Source organism: Oncorhynchus clarkii, chromosome 16, assembly GCF_045791955.1.
Source record: "Oncorhynchus clarkii lewisi isolate Uvic-CL-2024 chromosome 16, UVic_Ocla_1.0, whole genome shotgun sequence".
Taxonomy (NCBI): Eukaryota; Metazoa; Chordata; class Actinopteri; order Salmoniformes; family Salmonidae; genus Oncorhynchus; species Oncorhynchus clarkii.
The window spans coordinates 26,618,523-26,645,295 of record NC_092162.1 but is presented as its reverse complement, the minus strand read 5'-3'; the positions used below and the strand labels follow the sequence as shown (position 1 = coordinate 26,645,295).

The 26,773-nt window shown below is 41.0% G+C and overlaps 1 protein-coding gene across 1 annotated transcript; it reads left to right on the top strand.

Annotated features, from left to right (window-relative positions):
* On the top strand, nucleotides 1-26,773 carry LOC139367291 (ADP-ribosylarginine hydrolase). The gene is given in 11 exon segments (XM_071105516.1): nucleotides 1-119; nucleotides 2,700-2,864; nucleotides 19,826-19,849; nucleotides 19,851-19,932; nucleotides 20,329-20,357; nucleotides 20,359-20,432; nucleotides 20,559-20,619; nucleotides 20,621-20,655; nucleotides 20,754-20,830; nucleotides 20,832-21,024; nucleotides 26,601-26,773. Coding segments are annotated over 11 exon segments (1,032 nt in total).

Here is a 26,773-nt window from a genome sequence, read left to right as displayed (position 1 = left end):
ATGGGCTACAACACCTGGAGTGAACCGAAGAGGGAGAGGACATTTCAGGAGGAAACCGAGGAGGATACCAACAATAAGGTGGACATCAGCAGCAACCCCAAACCTATAGAGTCTCAGAGGTCCGTTAAAAGCGCAGAGAGCATCATGAAGAACAAGGAACACACCAGGCAGGTCTGAAATACTGTTGTGAAGAAGTTTAAAGCCGGATTTGGATACAAAAAGATTTCCCAAGCTTTAAACATCCCAAGGAGCACTGTGCAAGTGATAATATTGAAATGGAAGGAGTATCAGACCACTGCAAATCTACCAAGACCTGGCCATCCCTCTAAACTTTCAGCTCATACAACGAGAAGACTGATCAGAGATGCAGCCAAGAGGCCCATGATCACTCTGGATGAACTGCAGAGATCTACAGCTGAGGTGGGAGACTCTGTCCATAGGACAACAATCAGTTGTATATTGCACAAATCTGGCCTTTATGGAAGAGTGGCAAGAAGAAAGCCATTTCTTAAAGATATCCATAAAAAGTGTTGTTTAAAATGTGCCACAAGCCACCTGGGAGACACACCAAACATGTGGAAGAAGGTGCTCTGGTCAGATGAAACCAAAATTTAACTTTTTGGCAACAATGCAAAACGTTATGTTTGGCGTAAAAGCAACACAGCTGAACACACCATCCCCACTGTCAAACATGGTGGTGGCAGCATCATGGTTTGGGCCTGCTTTTCTTCAGCAGGGACAGGGAAGATGGTTAAAATTGATGGGAAGATGGATGGAGCCAAATACAGGACCATTCTGGAAGAAAACCTGATGGAGTCTGCAAAAGACCTGAGACTGGGACGGAGATGTGTCTTCCAACAAGACAATGATCCAAAACATAAAGCAAAATCTACAATGGAATGGTTCAAAAATAAACATATCCAGGTGTTAGAATGGCCAAGTCAAAGTCCAGACCTGAATCCAATCGAGAATCTGTGGAAAGAACTGAAAACTGCTGTTCACAAATGCTCTCCATCCAACCTCACTGAGCTCGAGCTGTTTTGCAAGGAGGAATGGGAAAAAATGTCAGTCTCTCGATGTGCAAAACTGATAGAGACATACCCCAAGCGACTTACAGCTGTAATCGCAGCAAAAGGTGGCGCTACAAAGTATTAACTTAAGGGGGCTGAATAATTTTGCACGCCCAATTTTTCAGTTTTTGATTTGTTAAATGTCGTTCCACTTCATGATTGTGTCCCACTTGTTGTTGATTCTTCACAAAAAAATACAGTTTTATATCTTTATGTTTGAAGCCTGAAATGTGGCAAAAGGTCGCAAAGTTCAAGGGGGCCGAATACTTTCGCAAGGCACTGTAGATCAAACTACAGGGAAGAAACATGCAGGGTTTGGTATTGTGACAATTGATAGAACACTCACATACAACCATTACCAGATACTTTCTCAGCTCAACAGGCTGAACTTTTGGCACTAACCACTGACTGTAAAATGGGATAAGGGAAAATGGTTACAATGTTCTGTGATTCTGCTTATGCAAAAGGGGTTTATCTCTCCTGGTGTGGTGTCTGGAGGAGTAGGTTTTTTTTACAATGCGTGTGGAAGTCTTATTCGTAATAGAACTATGGTTTTCGATCTCTTGGAGGCTATGATGTTGCCCTTGTGAAGGTTGCTTCTCACACTGGGGGGAAAGATTTAGTGAATATGGGTAATGCCATGGGAGCTGAGGATGCTAAATTGGCTGCCTCAAAGTGTCATAGCCACTCCATGTTCTTCTCTGCTACTGTTGGGAAAGGCGCTGATGATTTGGCGTCTAAACAGGCTTTGGATGTTGGTTCTCATTTGGTATGGCAACTGCGGGGTTGTAAAATTGACCACGTTTCTAAAATTTGGAGACAGACTGTCTGGCAGACTGTGTCTGCCAGCTTGTCTTTTCACCTCTGTTTGCCATGTGGCCCATTTGTCAAGGGGGGATATGATAGAGGCAATTTCTTTGGATTGGTTTTGTCCAAATTTGACTCAGCATGTGAATCTGTTTCTATTTCGATGTGCTACGTGCATGCAATTTAACATTACCAAAGGAACACCTCTGAAACCAGGTAATTTCCCTACGCCAAGAGGACCATTTGTCCATCTTGCCGTGGATTTTATGGATCTTTCAGAAAGAAAAGGAAAAGGTACTGTTTAGTCCTTATTAACAGGTTCACCAGGTGGGTGGAGGCATTTCCCACCACACACTGTGATGCTAAGACAGTAGCAAAGCTACTAGTGAGGGAGATAAAACCTCAGGAACACCAAATCTAGGTATTATCTGCAGACAATAGTACCCACTTCACTGGTGATGTAGTGAAGCAGGTAGCCATAATGATGGGAGTGGACCAGAAGTTTGTGTCTATCTACCACCCCCAGAGTAATGGGGTTACCGAGAGAGCTAACCAATCCATTAAAGGGTTAGCTAAGGCATGCCACTCCACCAAGAAATCTTGGGTGGATTGTTTACCACTGGTGTTAATGAAAATGTGCAGTAGTGTTAATAAAGGCCTGGGGTGTACACCACATGAAATATTGACAGGAAGACCCATGAATGTTCCCGCACACAGACCCATGACTGACAGACAAATAGACCTCACTCTAGCTGAAGTAGAACACTTGGAGTACATGAAAGAGCTAACTACTATTGTCAGATCTCTCCACTCTCACACTAGGAAAGCTCAGGAGGGGGTACCAGGTGAGGACCCCGACAACCTGCCTGTGGAGGTTGGAGACTGGATTAAAGTCCGGGTCCACAAGAGAAAATGGAACCAGCCACGATGGATGGGGCCATTCAAGGTAACCATGGCAACACCAAAGGCGGTCAGAGTTCAGGAAAGGTCTGGCTGGCATCACCTGTCCCACTGCCAGAAGTTGTTCAGCCCACAGGAGATTATGGTACCAGACACAGCCTGAAACAAGAGGCAGAAGCAGATGTGAGTCGAGACCAAAGACTTGAAATAGATGAAGGGCAAGACCAATGCCCTGAAGAACCAACTGTTTTACATGATCAGCAAGGTTATGTTGTAAATAAACAAACCCTTAGGGGGTATAAGAGAGGGAAGACGACCGCATGTGGTTGTTGGTGGTTGACTGTGTTGGGTCTATCCACACTACTTGTTTATGTGGGTGAAGCCGGCCCTGTCAACACGTGGGTAAAGTTTGTTCGAGACTTAGGTAGAAAAGTGTCCCCAAACGGAACTGCGCTGTTAATTTTGTCTAAACCCAAATCCATGAGAGAGTTGTTTAGTTCAATGAGTAGACCAATGGCAGAGACAGATCAGGCCTGTGGAATGTTGTATTTTATGAGGAGGGCATAAGACAAGCAGAGCCCGTGTAATTGTACCCAAAGACTCTTTTATGGACATAAGCAAATTGATCAGGGTAATAAGAACATATCAAAAGGGACTGGGATCTGGGGAGGGTGTCTAACAAATGGGAATCCAGAAGCTGTGGATAAAATAGGGACTGTAACTCGTGGGTTTTGGCCACGGCATAATCCCCGGGATGATGATAATTAGAAGGTAGTTAGGAAAAGGCTTATGTGTACTCACCCAACGATGTATGGTTGGAGTGAAAACCTGGGGACCACTGTGGCTGAACCAATTTTAGAGAATCTGAAGCAAGAACGCGTTCCACCATTATGTATCTGTAACAATGGCTCTTTGGCTGTAACAGTGCATTGTAGATCTTATGCAGGCTAACTCCTTGAAGAAGAGCGCTAGAGTGACCTATCTTGCTCTAAACGATGGTATGGGATCACCCTGGGGGTTTATGTGGATTTGCGGCGGTAGAGGTTATCTGGTCATTAAGGCAGTTACGGCTAGGCACAGTTTGGCTTGCCTGCTGTCAGCACAGGAAGGCGAGTGTAAGGCCCTGGGACTGGATCTCGATGACAAATGCGTAATGTTACTTCCTGACTCCTCCAATAACATGACCAAAATTCTTCTTGATATGTCTAAGCGCTCTAATACTCTCAGCCCTAGTGACGATGATGTTCTGACCAGGATGGGTAAATGCTTCACTGGAAAATTTGGAAATGTTATGGGCCAGATTTTAATGGGTATCTTATAATTTTGTAATTCCTGTGTTGATAGGCTTTTGCTGTTTTTTTGTTGTCTTGGTAAATGGGCAGAGAAGAAGACCATGCCTGGTTTAATGATATTGGCTTTACCTGCCTCCTACGATGAACTGGTGTTGACCCCAACTATGACCCTCCTGCTTTCCCAACTGACCCAGAGGATGATTACCATACTACCTACAGTTGAAGTCGGATGTTTACATACACTTAGGTTGGATTTTTTTTATTTCTATAAAAAAAATGTGGGCAGAACTGAAAAAGCGTGTGCGAGCAAGGAGGCCTGCAAACCTGACTCAGTTACATCAGCTCTGTCAGGAGGAAAGGGCCAAAATTCACCCAACTTATTCTGTGAAGCTTGTGGAAGGCTACCCGAAACGTTTGACCCAAGTTCAACAATTTAAAGGCAATTCTACCAAATACTAATTGAGGGTATGTAAACTTCTGACCCACTGGGAATGCGATGAAAGAAATAAAAGCTGAAATAAATCATTCTCTCCACTATTATTCTGACCAAATAGAGTGGTGATCCTAACTGACCTAAGACGGGGCATTTTTACTAGGATTAAATGTCAGGAATTGAGTGAAAAACTGAGTTTAAATGTATTTGGCCAAGGTGTATGTAAACTTCCGACTTCAACTGTAAAATAGGAATGCAAGAACACAAAATAGCAGGATGTGTAAACATATGCTCTGATAAAAGCATATCAACAAATGCAATAATAATAATAATACAGGGTAACAAGGATATTCACACATCAGCAATGTAAACATCCTGAAGGCCAATCAGATTGAGAGGGCCGGCCTTTTTTACTGACTGTTGATGAGCATATTCAGTTCATATCCATATGTGAACCATTTCAGGAAACTAGGCGTACGTCGCAAGTCACGACTTCACAGGAGAGCCGTTTGAATGTAAAAAAAAATAAAAAAATAATGTTTTATCAAAATGCGTTTTTTGGCAGAAATGCCTTCTCGAACATGTGAACTTTCATGCCATCTGTAAATACGAATGAAGTTGTTAAATTACGAGTTTAGTTGTTTTAGCCAAAGAAAAATTAAGGAACCTTCCTGCTAGCCATGATTGGCTGAGATAATGAGTGGGCTGGACAGGAGTTTCAGATTTGTCTACGGTGTAGCATCTTGTGTCTATAAAATTAGCTGCTCGTTATGCGTACATAATCCTTTCTACTGCATTTGCTTTTCAAAAGATATAACGTTAGCCATGGAGAACTGCAAATATGTTGCTACTGCTCTCAATAACATTGCTGCCCTGAATTTCTCAGGCGCTATCGACAACGGTCAGTGAAAAAACTTTAGCTAGTGTTAGAATTGCGTAAATTCTAATGTGGTATCAGGATAAAAATAGCAATCAGTCACCGTTTGTATACTATGTATTTTTTATTATCTAAGTAATACATGGCAAATGCAACTTTCGTATATACGGGCTCACTGTAATACCACGCAGGGCAGAACAGAGAACTGACAAGATGTATGTAAACAGTGTTCTTATACTGTGATAGACATTGTCCCAACCCGTCTGTTGGCCTATCACAGTAGAGGCTGGGCGTGGTTTAAACTTGCCCAGCCTATCGCAGGTGCTCAGGCGGGTCCCCGCCTCTTGGCGCTTCTTGGAGTCCTCCCTCCGTCGATGTATAGATTCCTACTGTTCTGGTATCACCCCCTAGTTATAACAGTTGCTCAGTTCCTGCTATTGTGTTGTTCAGTATTTTTCCATCTCAGTGAAACCTCATGATGACCACCCCTCCCTATCACAACTTTGTAAGATACAGCAAGTCACACCATGTGCTCAATATTGTTACATACAAACACAAGGACAAAGCATCTGCTGGGCTGTTATCTACAGTTTTGCAACATGCAGGTCACACCATGTTACTCAGTTCTTGTCACGCACAAACAGGCAAGTAGCAAGCAGTTGTTTAATCTCATAATGATGCTCCAGTGCACAAATGCAGATACCTCACACAACCAACATCAGATAATATTTAATCATATATATGCTAATGGCTATAATGTAAAATACAGGATCCCACACTAGCTATGCCAATCGGTTTGTATTGCTAGTACTCTATTGCTTGGGATTATAGTTCATTGTTTATCTACAGTGCCTTGCGAAAGTATTCGGCCCCCTTGCACTTTGTGACCTTTTTTTTTTGCTTTATGTTTTGGATCATTGTCTTGTTGGAAGACAAATCTCCGTCCCAGTCTCAGGTCTTTTGCAGACTCCATCAGGTTCTTCCAGAATGGTCCTGTATTTGGCTCCATCCATCTTCCCATCAATTTTAACCATCTTCCCTGTCCCTGCTGAAGAAAAGCAGGCCCAAACCATGATGCTGCCACCACCATGTTTGACAGTGGTTCAGGGTGATGAGCTGTGTTGCTTTTACGCCAAACATAACGTTTTGCATTGTTGCCAAAAAAGTTCAATTTTGGTTTCATCTGACCAGAGCACCTTCTTCCACATGTTTGGTGTGTCTCCCAGGTGGCTTGTGGCAAACTTTAAACGACACTTTTTATGGATATCTTTAAGAAATGGCTTTCTTCTTGCCACTCTTCCTTAAAGGCCAGATTTGTGCAATATACGACTGATTGTTGTCCTATGGACAGAGTCTCCCACCTCAGCTGTAGATCTCTGCAGTTCATCCCGAGTGATCATGGGCCTCTTGGCTGCATCTCTGATCAGTCTTCTCCTTGTATGAGCTGAAAGTTTAGAGGGACGGCCAGGTTTTGGTAGATTTGCAGTGGTCTGATACTCCTTCCATTTCAATATTATCGCTTGCACAGTGCTCCTTGGGATGTTTAAAGCTTGGGAAATCTTTTTGTATCCAAATCCGGCTTTAAACTTCTTCACAACAGTATCTCGGACCTGCCTGGTGTGTTCCTTGTTCTTCATGATGCTCTCTGCGCTTTTAACGGACCTCTGAGACTATCACAGTGCAGGTGCATTTATACGGAGACTTGATTACACACAGGTGGATTGTATTTATCATCATTAGTCATTTAGGTCAACATTGGATCATTCAGAGATCCTCACTGAACTTCCGGAGAGAGTTTGCTGCACTGAAAGTAAAGGGGCTGAATAATTTTGCACGCCCAATTTTTCAGTTTTTGATTTGTTAAAAAAGTTTGAAATATCCAATAAATGTAGTTCCACTTCATGATTGTGTCCCACTTGTTGTTGATTCTTCACAAAAAAATACAGTTTTATATCTTTATGTTTGAAGCCTGAAATGTGGCAAAAGGTCGCAAAGTTCAAGGGGGCCGAATACTTTCGCAAGGCACTGTACCTAGCTAACATTAACGTCACATGTCTAAACGAAAGACCCCAAATTAAAAATTGCTGTTAGCTAGCTAACGTTAGCTGGGGTTAGACGACTGGCTTGCTAACATTAATTTACGTGTATGAACTATGCAACGTTAGTGATGTTTTCTCAAATGCCATTTCACATTGCTAGTTATATTATAGCCTAACGTTAGCTAGCTAACATTGAACTTATGTGTTTAACTTTTTTATTTGACTTATTTTTATTGACCCTTTATTTAACTAGGGCAGTCAGTTAAGAACAAATTATTGTTTACAATGACGGCCTACCCCGGCCAAACCCAGACAACGCTGGGCCAATTGTGCACCTCCCATTCACAGCCGAATGTGATACAGCCTGGATACAACTTTAGCTAGAAATGACAATCGGTTTGTCTTTATGGATTGGGTTTATGGTTCATTATTTAGATAAACAAAAGACCAAGTTAAAGCCTGCTGTTAGCTAGGTAACGTTAGCTGACGTTAGATGGCTGGCTAGCTAACATTACATGTATGAACTGTGTGTAGTGATATCTCAATGCCATTTCATATCTATTGTATAATGATAAAATATTTGTATCTGGAATTTGTCTTTCAGCATCAGTAGAACATGCCTGACTGTCAAGAGAATTATGTTCTCAATGTTCATAAACCAATTCAATTAAACTACTCAGTCTGCTAAATCAGGATTTGTAAGATACTGATTGAAATGAAACAGACAGAGGTCCAGCTAAAATAGTCAATAAGGTTTATTCACGGGAAGGTTCTAAAGTCAAGAATACAAAGACATCCATTTTATAGCTGCGTACATACTACCACACGAACAGTAGATATCCTACGCACATACATACACACACACACACAACAGTAGGTATCCTACGCACATACTGTCCCACTAGCCAGCTGACAAAGATTAGGGAGACCTTGGGACGTACTCCCTGTCCTTTCCCAAATCTCTAGTCAGGTCAGCACCAAATTTTGCTCAGAAAGTCTGTTTTTAAGATACTATAAACATTAGCTATATTGTTTTACCCTAATTCTGACTAGAACTACACATTTATTGATTATAATTGTATACATTCTAATCAATTCCACACAATTATATGGTTTCAGGGTGGAATATTCTAATCCTTCAATTAACAGATAAATCCCATTAACACAGAATTTCCCCCACCAGTCATACAAGGAGAATGTTCTAATGCTTCCCATCAAAAAGAGAGCTGGCCCCAGCAAGCACAGATTACATCTGAAGCATGAGGACTTGCAGCAAGTGGTGAACTTCAACAACTACGCAGAGGATAATGCAATAGTATTACCAGGACTCCACCCAGGACACAAACTCTTTGGTGGAAAGCTGCTGCCATGCCATGTGACAAAAACAGCAGTGTGGCCTCTCTACAAGGAATCAACACTTTGCATGTAAAGCATAAACACATTTTGATTAATTGACTACCAATAAAAGTAGTACCAATCATATTGATCTCACATTATTTCTGTCTCAGGGGACCCCTATTGAACCAGCAAACAGTCTGGAACTTCACTTCCTAGATCAAAGGCCACACCAAGTTTGCCCCCGACTGGTGCTTCGGCCTCATCAAGTAGCGCTTCAGAAAGACCAGAGTGAACACTGTCTGAGATTGCTGGTGTTGTGAAGGACAGCACTGTGACAGGGGTCAACATCCCACAGCTGGTTGGACTGGAGGATGATACGGTGCTGGTGGAAAGCTATGGCCGGCAATAACACTTGACTTTGTACTTCAGGCCGCGGCCAGAGATCAAGCAGTACCAGCACTTCAGGTGAAAATCATTTCCATTGCATTGTATGAGGTTATTCTTCTTACCTAAACTTGGGAGGCGAATTGATGTTGTGCAACACTGACATCCTTCCTCCCATAGATGGTCTGCCTGTACAAGCACCACCTGGACTGGACATCACATGCCCTGCACCAAAGTCAAGGGCAGGACAGAAACATGCGCGGTTTGGACGGACCAGTCATCAGCACTATCTACAGTGCCTCTATTCAAATGACTCCCTCCTAACATACGTTGCTGCTACAATTTTTTTATATCCTGCTGCTCAGCCTCTTTACCCCTGATTGTATGCATATAACTACCTCGTCTATCACTGATATCTATTGATATTGTTCTAGTACATGCTGTATATTATTTTATTTATATTGACACTATTTCTGATATTGCTACGATGCAACTAACCATTTGGCTGTACCGTTTACACCTTCTGTAGAGACCCATCCACTTAGCAAAATATTGATATATTAAATGAATTGATATGTGTGGTCGTAAAATGATTTTGTGACATACCACAACAATATCATGTAACCGTATCAAGTGTCCACCACATATATGGCGCATGCATCTGTCTATGTACTGTACATGTGCACCTCACTCAGGTTTCATGGCCTTACCTTGTATGGGATACTATGTGATAAGTGCGTGTGTAACAGTATATAAAGTATGCTAATTTACTGGCGTGAAGGCATTTGGGCAATGGTGTAAAGTACTTCAATGTATTTGGGGGGGTTATCTGTACATTACTTTACTATTTATATTTTTGCCAACTTTTACATCATTAGATTCTGAAATAAAATAATGTACATTGACAGAAATTGTCCAATTTACACACTTATCTAGAGAACATCCCTGGTCATCCATACTGCATCTGATCTGGCAGACTCAAATGCTTTGTTTGTAAATTATGGCTATCCATCAATAAAAAATGGTGCCGTCTGGTTTAATATAAGAAATTTGAAATGATTTATACTTTTACTAAAGTATGACAATTTAGTACTTTTTCCACCACTGGATGTGGCTGGGGGTTTATAGCATTTCTTTCACATGACCCATCAATTTAGACAAGTGTGTCTTGGTAAGCGTCATCTAATATTTATAAAATATTTTTATCTGGACATTTTGTTTACCTGGAATTTTTCCTTATTGTAGGCTACTACCACTTTTAAATCTTTACTACACTACTCACTGATTAGCACATGACCTCACATGTGAATCCTTAAAGAGATGGGTGGAGCTAGCTTAAGAGGGTGTGAACAATGCTGAATGGGTGTAGACAAAGGAGAGCTCTCCAGTAGATACTAAAACATTCAAGGCCCTTTTCTCAAAAGTGAATTTACAAGTTCAACTTTCAAAGCAGAATTACTGTCCAATTTTTCCTAAAAAATGCAGTGTATGATATAGCATTTTTTGTATTTCAAATTTTGCTACATAAGACCGATTTGAGCCGGTCAGTGACATATTATTTGGTTCAGTGATTGAAATTAAGACCCCATCCCATATTTAAAAAAATAAATAATAATAATTTTAGATTTAAGCTGTAACGTGGAAAAAGTCAAGAATCTGAATACTTTCCGAATGCACTGTTCCTCGAAATTGTCTCGCTATTCATGTTGGATAAATTAGTCTCTCAATTTGAACTAAGCAAACTGCTAAATCATTCAGTGTACTTCTTGCCTAGGCTACCTGAAATTAGATGTAGGCCTATCAGGGACTTTAGTCTACCTAAGCAAAGCGCGGCAAAGTTGAAGTCAGTTGTGGTCCATGCATCATCCGTTCATTGGTAATTCCATTCAAACCAGGATGTAGAAAAACTGGAAATAGTTAATGTGTTTGGTTTCAGAATTTTATGAATGAAAATTGGATATCAACTAGTTTTTCGTTTATGGTGTCCAAATGGGGCATCGATTAACAGAAAATAAATAACGACAAAATGTATCCTGTTTTTCGTTTGTAGTACACACACACTAATATAATATTTACTGTAGATAGTCGGTCCTTGTGTTATTCATTTATTGGTCTTTTGACCTATTTTATAGAATTTGTATTGGTATTATTATGAACATATCAAATACAAAAACATACTAACAAGAGTAAATAAACCTAACAGACAGGGGTACTACATATCGAGATACATATTCAATTTGTCAAAGTTTTATGGTGCATATTGCTTCATTGTTTTTAAATTTCCTGATATAATTTAAATATTATTTAGAAATTATCTTAAATAATGTGAAGAGGGGTTTGTTCTCTGCCCACTTCTCAGAATGAATCTTCCATGAAAAACAAACACATTTACAATGAAAGTTAAATCATGGTCCATATCATTTGGATCAAAATAAAACAATATCAGTCCCTCAAATTAACATTAATAGCAGTTTCTTTCAAGATAAATATTCTAACTCACTCCAAACTCTTGACATAAGAACAGTCCCAAAATAAAGTAGAGTTTCTGGGTCACAACCACAAAAAATAAATTTGTTATCAATAGCTATTTTGAATCTGTGTATAATAAAGGTCTTTACATGGTGGATTCTATGAATGAGTTATGATACTTCTTTCACCTTATTAGATATACAATATTTGCCAGACAACAATTCCAGTTCACTTGTCCTTGGGTCGCATTCCAGTAAATGTTAGCAGAGGAAATATTAACATCTTGACATAGTTTCCTTATATACACATTATTACATTTACAGTTTAAAATGTCAATTCCTTCTAGCTGTATTGAGGCTACAAAATCATCAACCGTTGCACTTGGAATATTGTTATATTATCCTAAAAGAAGAATAACACCTTTAGGGACAGCCTTTTGTAACTAGGGGGCAGTATTTTCATTTTTGGATAAAAAACGTTCCCGTTTTAAACGGGATATTTTGTCACGACAAGATGCTCGACTATGCATATAATTGACAGCTTTGGATAGAAAACACTCTGACGTTTCCAAAACTGCAAAGATATTGTCTGTGAGTGCAACAGAACTGATGTTACAGGCGAAACCCAGATAAAAATCCAATCAGGAAGTGCCGCATTTTTTGAAACCGCTTCATGCCAATGACTCCTTATATGGCTGTGAATGGGCTACAAATGAGCATACGTTTTCTATGTATTCCCCCAATACGTCTTTTTACGCATTTATGTTGAAGAATAGCCGTAAGGGACCACATTGAGCAAGCATGATGGCTCCCGCAGAAAATCTTACGTAAAGTACACAAGTAGCCATTTTTCCAATCACTTCTTATGAGAAACCAATTGTCCCGGTGGATATTTTATCGAATAGATATGTGAAAAACACCTTGAGGATTGATTCTAAACAACGGTTGCCATGTTTCTGTCAATATTATGGAGCTAATTTGGAAAAAAGTTTGGCATTATTTCGCCTACAAAAATAATATTTTTGGAAAAAAGGAACATTTGCTATCTAACTGGGAGTCTCCTGAGTGAAAACATCCGAAGTTCTTCAAAGGTAAATGATTTAATTTGATTGCTTTTCTTATTTTAGTGAAAATGTTGCCTGCTGGTAGCAGAGCCTAGCATAGCATTATGCCATGATAAACTTACACAAATGCGTGTCTAGCGTTGGCTGTAAAGCATATTTTGAAAATCTGAGATGACAGTGTGATTAACAAAAGGCTAATATATTTCTCAATATATTTCATTTGTGATTTTCATGAATAGGAACATTTTCTAGGGGTATTTATGTCCGCTGCGTTATGCTAATTAGTTTGAGGCTATGATTATGCTCCCGCATGCGGGATGGGTAGTATCAAGAAGTTTTAACAACTATTTTAAACTCCTCAGTAGTGGATGTAACATTGTGTGTTCTCATGAATTCTGGATAATCATATCATTATTCAATAATTGTTTAACCCAGATAATGCCGTTGTCAAACCAGTTGTGGAAAAACAAAGACTTGTTTTTGTATTTTATGTCTTTATTATTCCAGATTGTATACCTATGTGGTGAGAAAATGTTTGTACATGAGGTTCCAAGTTAGAAGTACTTGTTTATGAAAGTTAGCCAGTTTAAATCTGGATTTTACCCACATCAAAGTTGCATTTGAGTAAGAATTATTGACCACCAATCTGTTGGAATATTAAATTAGGGATTATATTCCTAATGCAATCCTTATTTCTTAACTTGTGTGACCAATAAAATAAAAAAGAGAAATTGGGCATCCTTGTTTAATTCCACATCTAATGTCGAATCTGTGAACTTCCATGGGATAATGTAACAGAGCTGTTACTATTATTGTAAAGTTTCTTAATTACACTTTTAAAATACACTTACAAAACCAAAAAAATCTAAGTCAAAAAGTAAATAATTTTCAACTGTATCAAAAGCCTTGTAAAAGTCTTAAAATAAAGCTATCTTCCATAATGTGCTCATTGTAGCCTATCAAGTTCAATACTAGTCGAATATTATTACATACAGTGGGAAGAACAAGTATTTGATACACTGCCGATGTATGTTTGTTGTATGTTTTCCTACTTACAAAGCATGTAGAGGTCTGTAATTGTATCATAGGTACACTTCAACTGTGAGAGATGGAATCTAAAACAAAAATCCAGAAAATCACATTGTATGATTTTTAAGTAATTAATTTGCATTTTATTGCATGACATAAGTATTTGATCACCTACCAACCAGTAAGAATTCCAGCTCTCACAGACCTGTTAGATTTCTTTAAGAAGCCCTCCTGTTCTCCACTCATTACCTGTATTAACTGCACCTGTTTGAACTCGTTACCTGTATAAAAGACACCCGTCCACACACTCAATCAAACAGACTCCAACCTCTCCACAATGGCCAAGACCAGAGAGCTGTGCAAGGACATCAGGGATAAAAATTGTAGACCTGCACAAGGCTGGGATGGGCTACAGGACAATAGGCAAGCAGCTTGGTGAGAAGGCAACAACTGTTGGCGCAATTATTAGAAAATGCAAGAAGTTCAAGATGACGGTCAATCACCCTTGGTCTGGGGCTCCATACAAGATCTCATCTCGTGAGGCATCAATGATCATGAGGAAGGTGAGGGATCAGCCCAGAACTACATGGCAGGACCTGGTCAATGACCTGAAGAGAGCTGGGACCACAGTCTCAAAGAAAACCATTAGTAACACACTACGCCATCATGGATTAAAATCCTGCAGCGCATGCAAGGTCCCCCTGCTCAAGCCAGCGCATGTCCAGGCCCGTCTGAAGTTTGCCAATGACCAGCTGGATGATCCAGAGGAGGAATGGGAGAAGGTCATGCCAAAATCCCTGCTGCAGTGTGTGCAAACCTGGTCAAGAACTACAGGAAACGTATGATCTCTGTAATTGCAAACAAAGGTTTCTGTACCAAATATTAAGTTCTGCTTTTCTGATGTATCAAATACTTATGTCATGCAATAAATTACTTAAATCATACATACAATGTGATTTTCTGAATTTTTGTTTTAGATTCCGTCTCACAGTTGAAGTGTACCTATGATTAAAAAAAAATACAGACCTCTACATGCTTTGTATGTAGGAAAACCTGCAAAATCGGCAGTGTATCAAATACTTGTTCTCCCCACTGTACATGTCTGCCTTTCATAAAACCAGACTGGGTATCAATGATTTGGTCAAGACCTTTAAGTCTTTCTGCAAAGATGGATGCAAGTATCTTTCCATCATTGTTCATTGTGATTGGTCTACAACTTTGTTTGGTTTGGGGATTACAGAAATGAGGCCTGTCATAGAAACAGGCAGGTCCCCTAAATCAATTGCCTCCCTAAAAATATGTATAGAATCCACTAATAAGGCCAGCATTCCCTGTAGATGTATATTTTAACTTGCTGATTAATTCATTTATATTAATGAAATAAAAAAATATTATCACAAGACTTTTTAATGTCTTCATCTATGAATTTTGCGTAATATATATATATATATATATATATATATATGCCTCTGAACCTGCAGGTAGATACAGAAGAAAATATTGGCTCAACACTCACCAGCCAATCGGTGTTGGCAACTCGGTAGCATTGGAAATGACACCCTTCAAGTACTGAGCAAAAGTCCAAATGAATTAAATTCCCTTGTGAATGTTGCTTCGATGGATACTAAATATGACTGGTTGTGATCAACAGCACGAATGTAGTAGTGGAAATGTAATGACTTACAGCAGCAGTATGTTTTATGATCCAGCAGATGGCAGTAATCCACCTTCAATAACTGAGTAGCCCAAAGGAGAAGGGGCAGAGAGCAGAGTGCACAAGGTTTAGGCTTGAGATCCAACGTCGATAAATTCACACAAATGTGCCTATAATCCTAATCAAACAGCTTGAGTGCCATTACTTGGGGTTGAAGTCATTAAACCCACACCCACATTTCAGAAACGTTTTACCTGCTGTGCTCACTATACTCTCAACCTAAAGTGCAACACATCCTCCTGTTTCGTAAAAATAAATATGAACACAGAGCAGTTTACAAGGTACATGTAAAATATAACACCAGAATTGGATGACCTTCCCTTAAATATAAATCAACACCCAAAAAACAAACACTAATGATCTGGAGAAAAAGTGACTGCCAAATAGGAGAGAGATGTCCATTTTGAAACCTGCGTTGGAAACACTTATGAAATACACTGAGTGTACAAACCATTAAGAACACCTGCTCATTCCATGACAGACTGAGCAAGGGGAAACCTATAATCCCTTATTGATATCACTTGTTAAATCCACTTCAAATCAGTTTAGATGAAAAGACTGGTTAAAGGAGGATTTTTAAGCCATGAGACCATTGAGACATGTATTATGTATGGGTGCCATTCAGAGGGTGATTGGGCAAGACAAGGTGATTACCTTTGAACGCGTTATGGTAGTAGGTGCCAGGCGCATCGGTTTGAGTGTCAAGAACTGCAATGTTTTGTACACTCAGCGTATGTATTAGACATAACAGAGAAGGGCAATGCACCATCCTACACATATCTACTATGAGTGATATCAATGTTGTGAGAATGCATCTTGATATGGCCTATAGTGGTGACACTGTACTATCCCAAAAAATATCAAATATACCACATTGGTACACATTATTGAAATTGGGACAGGAATTGGTGTTTTTTTACTTTGTTTTACTCAGAGCCAAAAAAAACTACTGAAAAATGGGCTTTATGCTTCAAGCTACCCTTTGAAACATCTATCGCCATGCAAGTGTAAACTTTCAGTTAAAAAAAACACAATCGAAGCAAATGTAAACATTTAATTATAGATTTAATCAAAAAGCAGTTGAACAAGAGTTAGCAAAGTTTAGATGGACAGGGAACATGTTGATGTTGTCTGGCAGTGTGGGAATAGCAAAGCAATTTCCCCTAATGTATCCTGGAGACAGAGAGAGCATGTGGCAGTGGAGGGATCCATCAAATTATGTGAAAGGGACACAGCATTCTAACACACAGGTAACAAGTAAACTGCCTGATATGTACACCAATTAAGAGACTATCTGAAAGTGTCTAGGAGTCATCAATATATAATACCACACAACATGAGAAAAAGAGACACCTTGAGAGCATCATGCCAAACAGGAAGTGTAAAGAAGGTGCTTTCCTTGAAAGACGGGTAAGGAAGCATTCTGATATGTTCTGTCCAGTTGTCCCTCAAACAGGCCTGTAGGTGCGATCAACCAGCCTACATACCATCTGAGTGAGTGAACTGCGAGGGTGGCAAAGCGAGAGATCAATAGTCACTGTTGAGCATTTAATTTAAAACTAGTGTAATACTGTTCTCGAGTCAGATTGTCTCAGCACGGTTAGAGAAATATGCAAACTTTGAGAGTTTCTGGATAGGGCTGAGTGACTGGACTGTGTGAATGGTCCTATGATTGAGCGAGAGGGAGGGTGTGGGGGAATCAGTAATCAAGTAATATCAGACTGAATCCATATAATTGATTATCAGTCCCCCTAAAAGGTGGTAGGTATATATTCAGAAAAGTAAGCCAATTGTTCTAGCAATTAATTTAGTACCGACACACGCCTTTTCTAAATCTGCCTTTCAGTAAGCAGGAAATGAGGTTAGTGAATTATACCCACACCAATAAAAAGGCGTATATTGTAGCAGGTTGAGGGACTAACTTCCACTAGTTACTTCTAGCTAGCATGACTATAGCCAGTAGCTAGGTAGGGCTGGCCAGCCAGCCTGCTAGTTAGTTAGTAGGTAGTGCAAGCCAACGTTTTTCAGCTGTTGTTGAGTTCGTTCTATTGGGATGCTAACTACATTATCTTAACTAATATTGCTATTTTTATCGTCCTGTCACACAAATGTCTAATCGCTTTGCTGAGCTGCCGACACTGCAGCTCAACCCAGACCGTAAACAAACACCTACCATGTCAGTAAATATTCTATTAGGGGGTGTGTACTTCCAGGCTTGAACAAAATGAAAAATGGGATACATTTGGAATGTATTTGTTTTCTGTTAATCGATGCCCCATTTGGACACCATAAATAAGAAAACGAGTTGATATCCGATTTTCATTCGTAAAATTCTGCAACCAAACAATACATGAGCAATATAAACTCTTAAGTAATCAATTGTTTAATAATTTGCACCTCTGTTGCTTTTACATGATTGATTATCCATTGTAAATGTTCAAGATGCCAACTGAACACTAATTTAAGTCTGCTAATTTAAGTCTGGGGGGATGCCTCACAAGTCCTCAATGTCAACAGTGAAGAGGCAACTCTGGGATGCTGGCCTTCTAGGCAGAGTTGCAAAGAAAAAGCCATATCTCAGACTGGCCAACAAAAAGAAAAGATTAAGATGAGCAAAAGAACACAGACACTGGAGAGAGGAATGGGCCAGCATCCCGGAGTCGACTTGTCTGTTGTTCAATCTACACACTCTCTAATGTACTTGTCCTCTTGGTCAGTTGTGCACCGGGGCCTCCCACTCTTTCTATTCTGGTTAGAGCCAGTTTGCACTGTTCTGTGAAGGGAGTAGTATACAGTGTTGTACAAGATCTTCAGTTTCTTGCCAATTTCTCGCATGGAATAGAGTTTCAGAAGAAAGAGATTTGTTTCTGGCCATTTTGAGCCTCTAATCGAACCCACAAATGCTGATGCTCCAGATACTTAACTAATCTAAAGGCCAGTTTTATTGCTTCTTTAATCAGGACAACAGTTTTCAGCTGTGCTAACATTCGCAAAAGGGTTTTCTAATGATCAATTATCCTTTTAAAACGATAAACTTGGATTAGCTAACACAACGTGCCATTGGAACACAGGAGTGATGGTTGCTGATAATTGGCCTTTGTACGCCTATGTAGACATTCCATTAAAAATGTCCAACTAGTATAGTCATTTACAACATTAACAATGTCTACACTGTATTTCTGATCAATTTGATGTTATTTTAAAAGGACAAAAAAAATGTGCTTTTCTTTCAAAAACAAGGACATTTCTAAGTGACCTCAACTTTTTGAACGGTAGTGTAATCCAAAGTGTAATGAATTATTTCACCATGCTCAAAGGGATATTCAATGTCCCCCCCCCCCCCCCCCCCAAATTACCAATGGGTGACTTTCTTTGCGAGGTACTAGAACATCTCCCTGGTCTTTGCGGTTGAATCTGTTTGTAATTCACTGCTGGACTGAGGGACCTTACAGATAATTGTATGTGTGGGGTACAGAGATGAGGTGAAAAATCATGTGATTCACCTGAGGAAGACATCAACTTGATGTCGAAACGTCCGTCAACCTTTACAATGGATTAAAGTCAACAAAAATAAATCACTACCTTTTTTTTGTCAAGCGCTCCAACTCCTTTTTACCTTGAAGTTGTCCTTCTGGATGTTTTTCTTGGTAAGCCATTCTCATGTTACACACTATTATTGCACATAGAGTGAGTGAGTCCATGCAATTTATTATGCAACAAATTTTTACTCCTAAACTTATTTAGGCTTGCCATAACAAATGGGTTGAATAGTTATTGACTCAAGACATTTCAGTTTTTCATTTGTATTTCATTTGTAAAAATTTCTACAAACATAATTGCACTTTGACATTGTGGGGTAGTGTGTGTAGGCCAGTTACAGCCTTAATTTAAAATGGATTCAATTAAGGTTGTAACACAATGTGTGAATACTTTCTGAAGGCACTGTATCCTTTTAAAAACAATGTTAGTTAAATGTCTTTATTTAACTAGGCAAGTCAGTTAAGAACTAATTCTTATTCACAATGATGGCCTACCCCGGGGGAAAACCCGGATGATGCTGGGCCAATTGTGCTCCGCCTTTTGGGACTCCCAATCACAGCCAGATGTGATTCAGCCTGGATTTGAACCAGGGACTGTAGTGTCACCTCTTGCACAGAGATGCAGTGCCTTAGACCGCTACGCCACTTGGTAGCCTCATCATTAAAGCCTTTTTTAATCCACATTTAACACTAAATAATAACTGATATTTCAGGTGGACAGAAAAGGCATCGGACAGTAGGAATGACCCTTATAATACATTTACATAAAATGTTATACAATTTTACCCAGTCAACTAAACCTTCTCAGAGCCACAACCGATGGTATTAACTCATTCCCTCTTATACACCCATCCCGCCTCCCCTTTGCCAGTCCTGCCACCCTCCAGGACTACAAGGCTGCTGAGTAGGGTTGGCGATGCCCTGGGCTACCGCAACCAGCTGTGGGAGTATAACGATTCAGAGCCAGCCATTCACCAGGTGGGCAATCTGGAAATGACCCAGGAGGATGGGAGCCTGGATCCCAACTGCATTGCACTATTTGACTTTATCGTGAAGTGAAACAGTATGGATTCAGGTTATAATTCTATGGCATTCAGTACTACTCCCATTCATATGACTGGTTCCAAGTTGAACCTCAGGACCTATAGACACCAGGCACTAGTATACATCTGAAAGGATTGGATAATGTTTAAGTAGTAAGGGGTATAATGTGTAACCACCTAGCTAGCCTTTTAAAGAGAAAGGTTGAGCCATTATCATACCCCTGCTAATATGCCTACCTATCCAATCTTTCAGTTCTACATGAAGTACCAAGGTGTTAGGGCAAAGGGTTGATTTTAGAATTGGGCAACACTCACATCTTTGTTTCCTCAGGAGTTGCAAGAGCTTGGTGGGCTGAAGAACAGCACAGCTTCCTGATTGGCCGGTCAGTGATGACACAGTCTTGCACCTGGCCACTGCAGAAGCGCTCGCCACCAGTGAGGCCAAAATCAAAATGGTTTGCTCATTGTTTACAGATGTCTACTTACCTAAAAGGTGTTTGGTTTGAGGTTGTGTTTCGATGGGTTGCCTCTGTGAATAGGTTTGGTTTGACTCTCTCGCAGGAAAGGAAGGGGAGGAGCTTCTGCAGGATGTGGCTGCTCGTTATGTCAAGGGCATGAAAGACGGAAGGAAGGAAACCAGGGCCATCAAGCATCTTAGGCAACGCATAATATTTTGTCCAAACAATGTTTAGATATATTTTAAATCTATTAAATTAGTGGGTCAAATAAAAAAAAAAAACCAAGATTATTATCTAGGGGCAACTTCCCCACACACCTCCATCCCCTTCTATGACCCCCTTCCCCTCCATAGGTACCTGGAGCTGAGAGGTATTCTCCGAGAGGACAGGCCCCGTGCTTTGGCCGGCGTCCTATGGGCCGGCGGAGAGAGACAAGGTCTATAAGAGCTTCAGCCTGAAGGGCTGGGCGGGCCGCAGCGGCCACGACGCTCCAATGATCGCCCTGGATGCCCTGCTTGGGGCGGGGTCAGACTGGGAGGAGCTGATGAGCCGTGGGCGCTCATTGGTCAGTTCAGAGTGCAGTATTTTGCCTTAGAGAATGATAGAGGCTTCTAGTGGCCAAAAGGCCTTATTAGCATAGGCAGCACCATTGAGGGCTTCCACCATTTTAATGTAGTTAACTGGGAGGGACTTCCAACTTCATTGGCTGATCCCTCCTGGTGACCCTGTTGGAGTCCTGTCCAACTGGGTCATCAGCCAATCGTGAAGAAAATTGACTACTTCAAAATGGAGTTTGCCTCAATGGCATGCTGTCACAGACGCTATAATGGCACAGATACAAAGATGAGTTCTATCGATCTCTATGGTTTGGCCGCATTCCTGTCTGACTACATTGCTGACCCATGCCAGATCTTACAACATCTGGATAGCTAATCAGCTAATCACATCATATAGCAATCTCATGCTTGACTGCGCAGTGAAGGACGTGGCATTGGTTGATGCAATGCAATGTGATCCGCCGGGAATGTGACACTTGTGTGTTTATGTCACAATTTCTTGGTAGTGAGTGACTTGATGGCCATCTTAGAAAGGACAATATTGGCAACACTGTCTGAATAGAGGAAATACATAAACTAAATGCTTAAATTAAGGTTTGTGTGGTCTCTTGGGCCACTTTTTTTATACTCGCATTCCATGCATTGTTTACTTCACAGGACTTTCTGTAGAGATTGCATTAAATTATAAGTCAGACATTACTCTTCTCTAGATAAAACAATTAAGATAAAATGTATTTATAAAGCTCTTTTTACATCAGCATAATGTCACAAAGTGCTTATACAGAAACTCAGCCTAAAACCCCAAACAGCAAGCAATACAGATATAGAAGCACAGTGGCTAGGAAAAACTCCCTAGAAAGGCGGGAGCCTAGGAAGAAACCTAGAAAGGAACCAGGCTCTGAGGGGTGGCCAGTCCTCTTCTGGCTGGGCCGGGTGGAGATAAGAGTACATGGCCATTAAGGCCAGCTCGTTCTTCAAGATGTTCAAATGTTCATAGATGACCAGTAGGGTCAAATAATAATCACAGTTGTTGTAACAGGTCAGCACATCAGGAGTTAATGTCAGTTGGCTTTTCATAGATGAGCTGGATCAGCTGCACAACCAGGTGGACTGGGGCCAGGAGTCATCTCAGGCCAGGTAGTCCTGAGGCATGGTCCTAGGGCTCAGGTCCACACACACACAGAGAATAGATTTTGCAAGATAGATACTGGAGGCTGAGACGTGGGGACACTGTGACCCTGTCTGATGAAACCCCCAGACAGGGCCAACCAGGCAGGCTATAACCCCATCCATTTACAAAAGCACAGCCCCCACACCACTAGAGGGATCTCAACAGACCACTAACGTACTACCCTGAGACAAGGCTGAGTATAGCCCATGAAGATCTCCTCCAAGACAAGAAGATCACGGCAAGTAGAGTATAACAAAACGTGTAGGTATGTACGGCAGGACCAAATCGGAGAGATGGGTAAGGGCAAGTCCATGTAATGCTTTGTAGGTTAGTAGTAAAACCTTGAAATCAGCCCTAGCCTTAACAGGAATTCAGTGTAGATGGGCTAGCACTGGAGTAATATAATGAAATGGTTTGGTTCTAGTCAAGATTCTAGCAGCTGTATTTAGCAATAACTGAAGATGATTTAGTGCCTTATCTGGGTAGCCAGAGAGTAGAGCATTGCAGTAGTCTTATCTAGAAGTGTCAAAAGCATGGATTATCTTTTCTGCATCATTTTTGGACAAAACGTTTCTGATTTTTGCAATGTTACGAAGATGGGAAAAAGCTGCCCTTGAAATATTCTTGATATGTTCGTCAAAAGAGAGATCAGGGTCCAGAGTAACACCAAGGTCCTTCAGTTTTATTTGAGACTGTACCAACCATCAAGACAGTCAGCTCAAACAGCAGATCTCTTTGTTTCTTAGGACCTAGAACTAGCATCTCTGTTTTGTCATAGTGTAAAAGTAAAACATTTTTCACCATCCACTTCCTTATGGATGAAACACAGGCTCCCAGGTTAGGCAATTTTGGGGCTTCACCATGTCATCTAAATGTACAGCTGTGTGTCATCCACATAGCAGTGAAAGTTGGCATTGTGTTTCCAAATGACATCACCAAGAGGTAGAATATATAGTGAAAACAATAGTTGTCCTAAAACGGAACCTTGAGGAACACCGAAACAACCATCCAGAGACGAACTGATATCTTTCCGACAGATAAGATCTAAACCAGGCAAGAACTTGTCCTTGTAGACCAACCGATCACCACAAAGGTCTAGGAGTACGAGGACAGGTGCAGAGCCTTGGTCTGATGCCATTAAAAGGTAATTTACTACCTTCACAAGTGCAGTCTCAGTACAATGATGGGGTCTAAACCCAGACTGGAGTGTTTCGTATACATTATTTGTCTTCAGGAAGGCAGTGTGTTGCTGCGCAACAGCTTTTCCCCAAAATTTTGAGAGGAATGGGAGATTCTATATTGGCACGGTCAAGGTTTGGCTTTTTCAGGAGAGGCTTTATTACTGCCACTTCTAGTGAGTTTGGTACACATCCATAGGATAGGAAACAGTTACTTATGTTCAACATAGAAGGGTCAAGCACAGGAAGTAGCTCTTTCAGTAGTTTAGTTGGAATAGGGTCCAGAAAGCAGCTGGAAGGTTTAGAGGCCATGACTATTTTCGTGAATGTATCAAAAGATACAGGATTAAAAAACTCAAGTGAGCCTATGCAGATTCAGGACAACTGAGTTTTGGAGTAATACGCAAATTCAAAGAGGAGTCCGTAATCATAATCTTTTAGTCTTAGAAGTTCATGAATACATCACCGCGCAAGTGAAGGTCATCCTCTCTTGGGGAATGCTGGTTTTTAGTTAGCTTTGCGACAGTATAAAACATGGAAAGTGCTGCTTTTCAGTTAGCTTTGTGACAGTATAGAACTTTTATTTTGGTTTGTTTTTATTCTCCTCAAATTTAGGCTGGAAAAGTAGTCTAATCGAGCAGCAGTAAGGGCTCTTCGATATTGCACGGTACTGTCTTCCCAAGATAGTCGGAAGACTTCCAGTTTGGTGGAGCGCCATTTCTGTTCCGGTTCTCTGGAAGCTTGCTTCAGGGCTCTGGTATTTTCTGTTATACCAGGGAGCTAATTTCTTGTGACAAATATTTTTAGTTTTTAGAGTTGCGACTGCATCTAGGGTGTTAAGCGGTTAACATATGTTTGTACTCCAACGTCCTTGGGTAGGTGGAGGGAGTCTGGAAGGGTATTTAGGAATCTGTGGGTTGTCCAAGAATATATAGCACAGGTTTTGATCATTCTGGGTTGGGGTCTGACCAGATTATTTATTGCGATTGCAAATGTAATAAGATGGTGGTCCGATATTCGAGGAAAAACATTTAGATCCACAATATTTATTCCACGGGACAAAACTAGATCCAGGTTATTACTGTGGCAATGAGTTGGTCCAGAGACATGTTGGACAAACCCACTGACTCGATGATGGCTCCGAAAGCCTTTTGGAGTGGGACTGTGGACTTTTCCATGTGATTATTCAAGTCAAACATTTGAATATTATCTGCCATGATTACAAGGTCCGATGGGAATGCAATGAGGAACTCTGTATACGGCCCAGGAGGCCTATAAACAGTAGCTATAAAATGTGATTGAGTAGGCTGAAAAGAGTTCTTGACGAGAAGCTCAAAAGACGAAAATTGTCTTGGAGGGTAAATTGCGCAGGAGATACGGTCACAAGTAACCAGGAGGCCTCCATTTAACACAGTAAATTCATCAAGCTTGAGCCATGTTTCAATCAGGCCAATCACATCAAGTTTATGATCCGTGATTAGTTAATTGACTATGACTGTTCTGGAAGTGAGGGATCTAACATTAAGTAGTCCTATTTTGAGATGTTAGATATTGGGGCGGCAGGTAGCCTAGTGGTTAGCTTTGGACTAGTAACTGAAAGGTTGCAAGATCGAATCCCCGAGCTGACAAGGTAAAATAATCTGTCGTTCTGCCCCTGAACAAGGCAGTTTACCCACTGTTCCTAGGCCGTCATTGAAAATAAGAACTTGTTCTTAACTGACTTGCCTAGTTAAATAAAGGTAAAACAAAAATTATCACAATCTCTGTCAATAATGACAGGAATGGAGGTGGTCTTTATTACCAGTGAGATATCAAGGCGTATACCGGCATGTTTAGTTTTGTCCGACCCAGATCAAGGCACAGACATGAGCTGACTATACCGACTGTGCTAGTGGCAGACTCCACTAAGCTGGCAGGCTGGCTAACAGCCTGTGGAGCTAGAAGAGATAGAGCCTGGTCTATGTTGATAGATGGGATGAGAGTGCCCTTACATCTTGGATGGAGTCCATCACTCCTCAGCAGGCCTGTTTGTGGGGGAGTCCCAGAAAGAGGGCCAGTTATGTACAACGTCTATCTTTTGGGAGGGGCAGAAAACAGTTTTCAAACAGTGATTGTTAACAGTTATATTGCGCTTGGTGACCTCTGTTTCATCCTAACATCGTTGGTACCGACGTGGATAACAATATCCCTATACCATCCACACTTGCCAGTTTTAGCATCAGCCAGCACCATCTTCAGATTAGCCTTTACATCGGTAGCTCTGCCCCGTGGTAAACAATGTATAATCGCTGGATGATTCTATTTAAGTCTAATATTGCGGGTAATGGAGTCACCAATGACTTGGGTTTTCAATTTGTCAGAGCTAATGGTGGGAGGCTTTGGCGGCTCAGACCCCTTAACGGGTGGAGGAAAGTCCTGAGATGGCTCAGGCTCTGAATCAGGCTTGTTGCTTAGTGGGGAAAACCGGTTGAAAAGTTTCTAAATCTGCAGAATGAGCGACACTGGTTGTGCATGCCGAAAGCATTTCTTTCCAGAAGCCATGAGAAAATCGTCTGGCTAAGACGGTGCAGAGGGATTAACAATACCACCTGTATTTACTGGTGGCACAGACGCTGCATCATCCTTTCCTACACTTAGATTGCCATTGTCTAACGATTGCGCCTGAAGCCAAGTTTGCAACTCTGCTATCCTCGCCACAAGGCGATAGTTCTCCTGTATATAAAGAATACAGTGACTGCAATGGGAAGGCATAATGTTACTTAGCTTTCTTTTTTTTTTTGTCTGGGGGAGGTCCTGCAAATCCAATTGTGAGATGCTACCATCCCGCCTTACTAATCAAAAGCAAATAAGAGGTGCGTTTGATTCAGATTGGGTGTGCATTTTTTTGAAAACCATATTTATTTTCACTCCTTCATAATTGTCGGGTGTTTATTGGACAGCTAGCCAGTCAATAAGAGATAGGAGTGTGCCAGAAGGGGAGTGGGACATATTTGTAACTGTGAGCACTGACAGCGGTGGCACAAACTACAAGACCAACCCCAGGCCACATGGTTGCATTTAGAATCCACTTCCACATAACTTCACCTCAGTAACCCACCCACCTCCATCTACTTGATTCCTCTCTTGCCCCCCCTCCTTCTCTTTCCCTCCCTCTCCCGCCTCTTCCTCCCTCATCTATTTTATATTCAATTCTACATCCATCTCCCTCCCCAATTCACCTACTTCTCCCCCAATTCCAGGTGACAGTGACAGTACGGCGGTGATCGCCTGCTGCTGCTGGGGGCTGCTCCATGGCACGGAGGGCGTCCTGCCCGGCAACTACACCCACCTGGAGTACAGGGAGCGGCTGGAGAGCAGCGCTGAAAAGCTCTACGCCCTGTCACACACAGGAGCTGACAAGTACAATCCATAA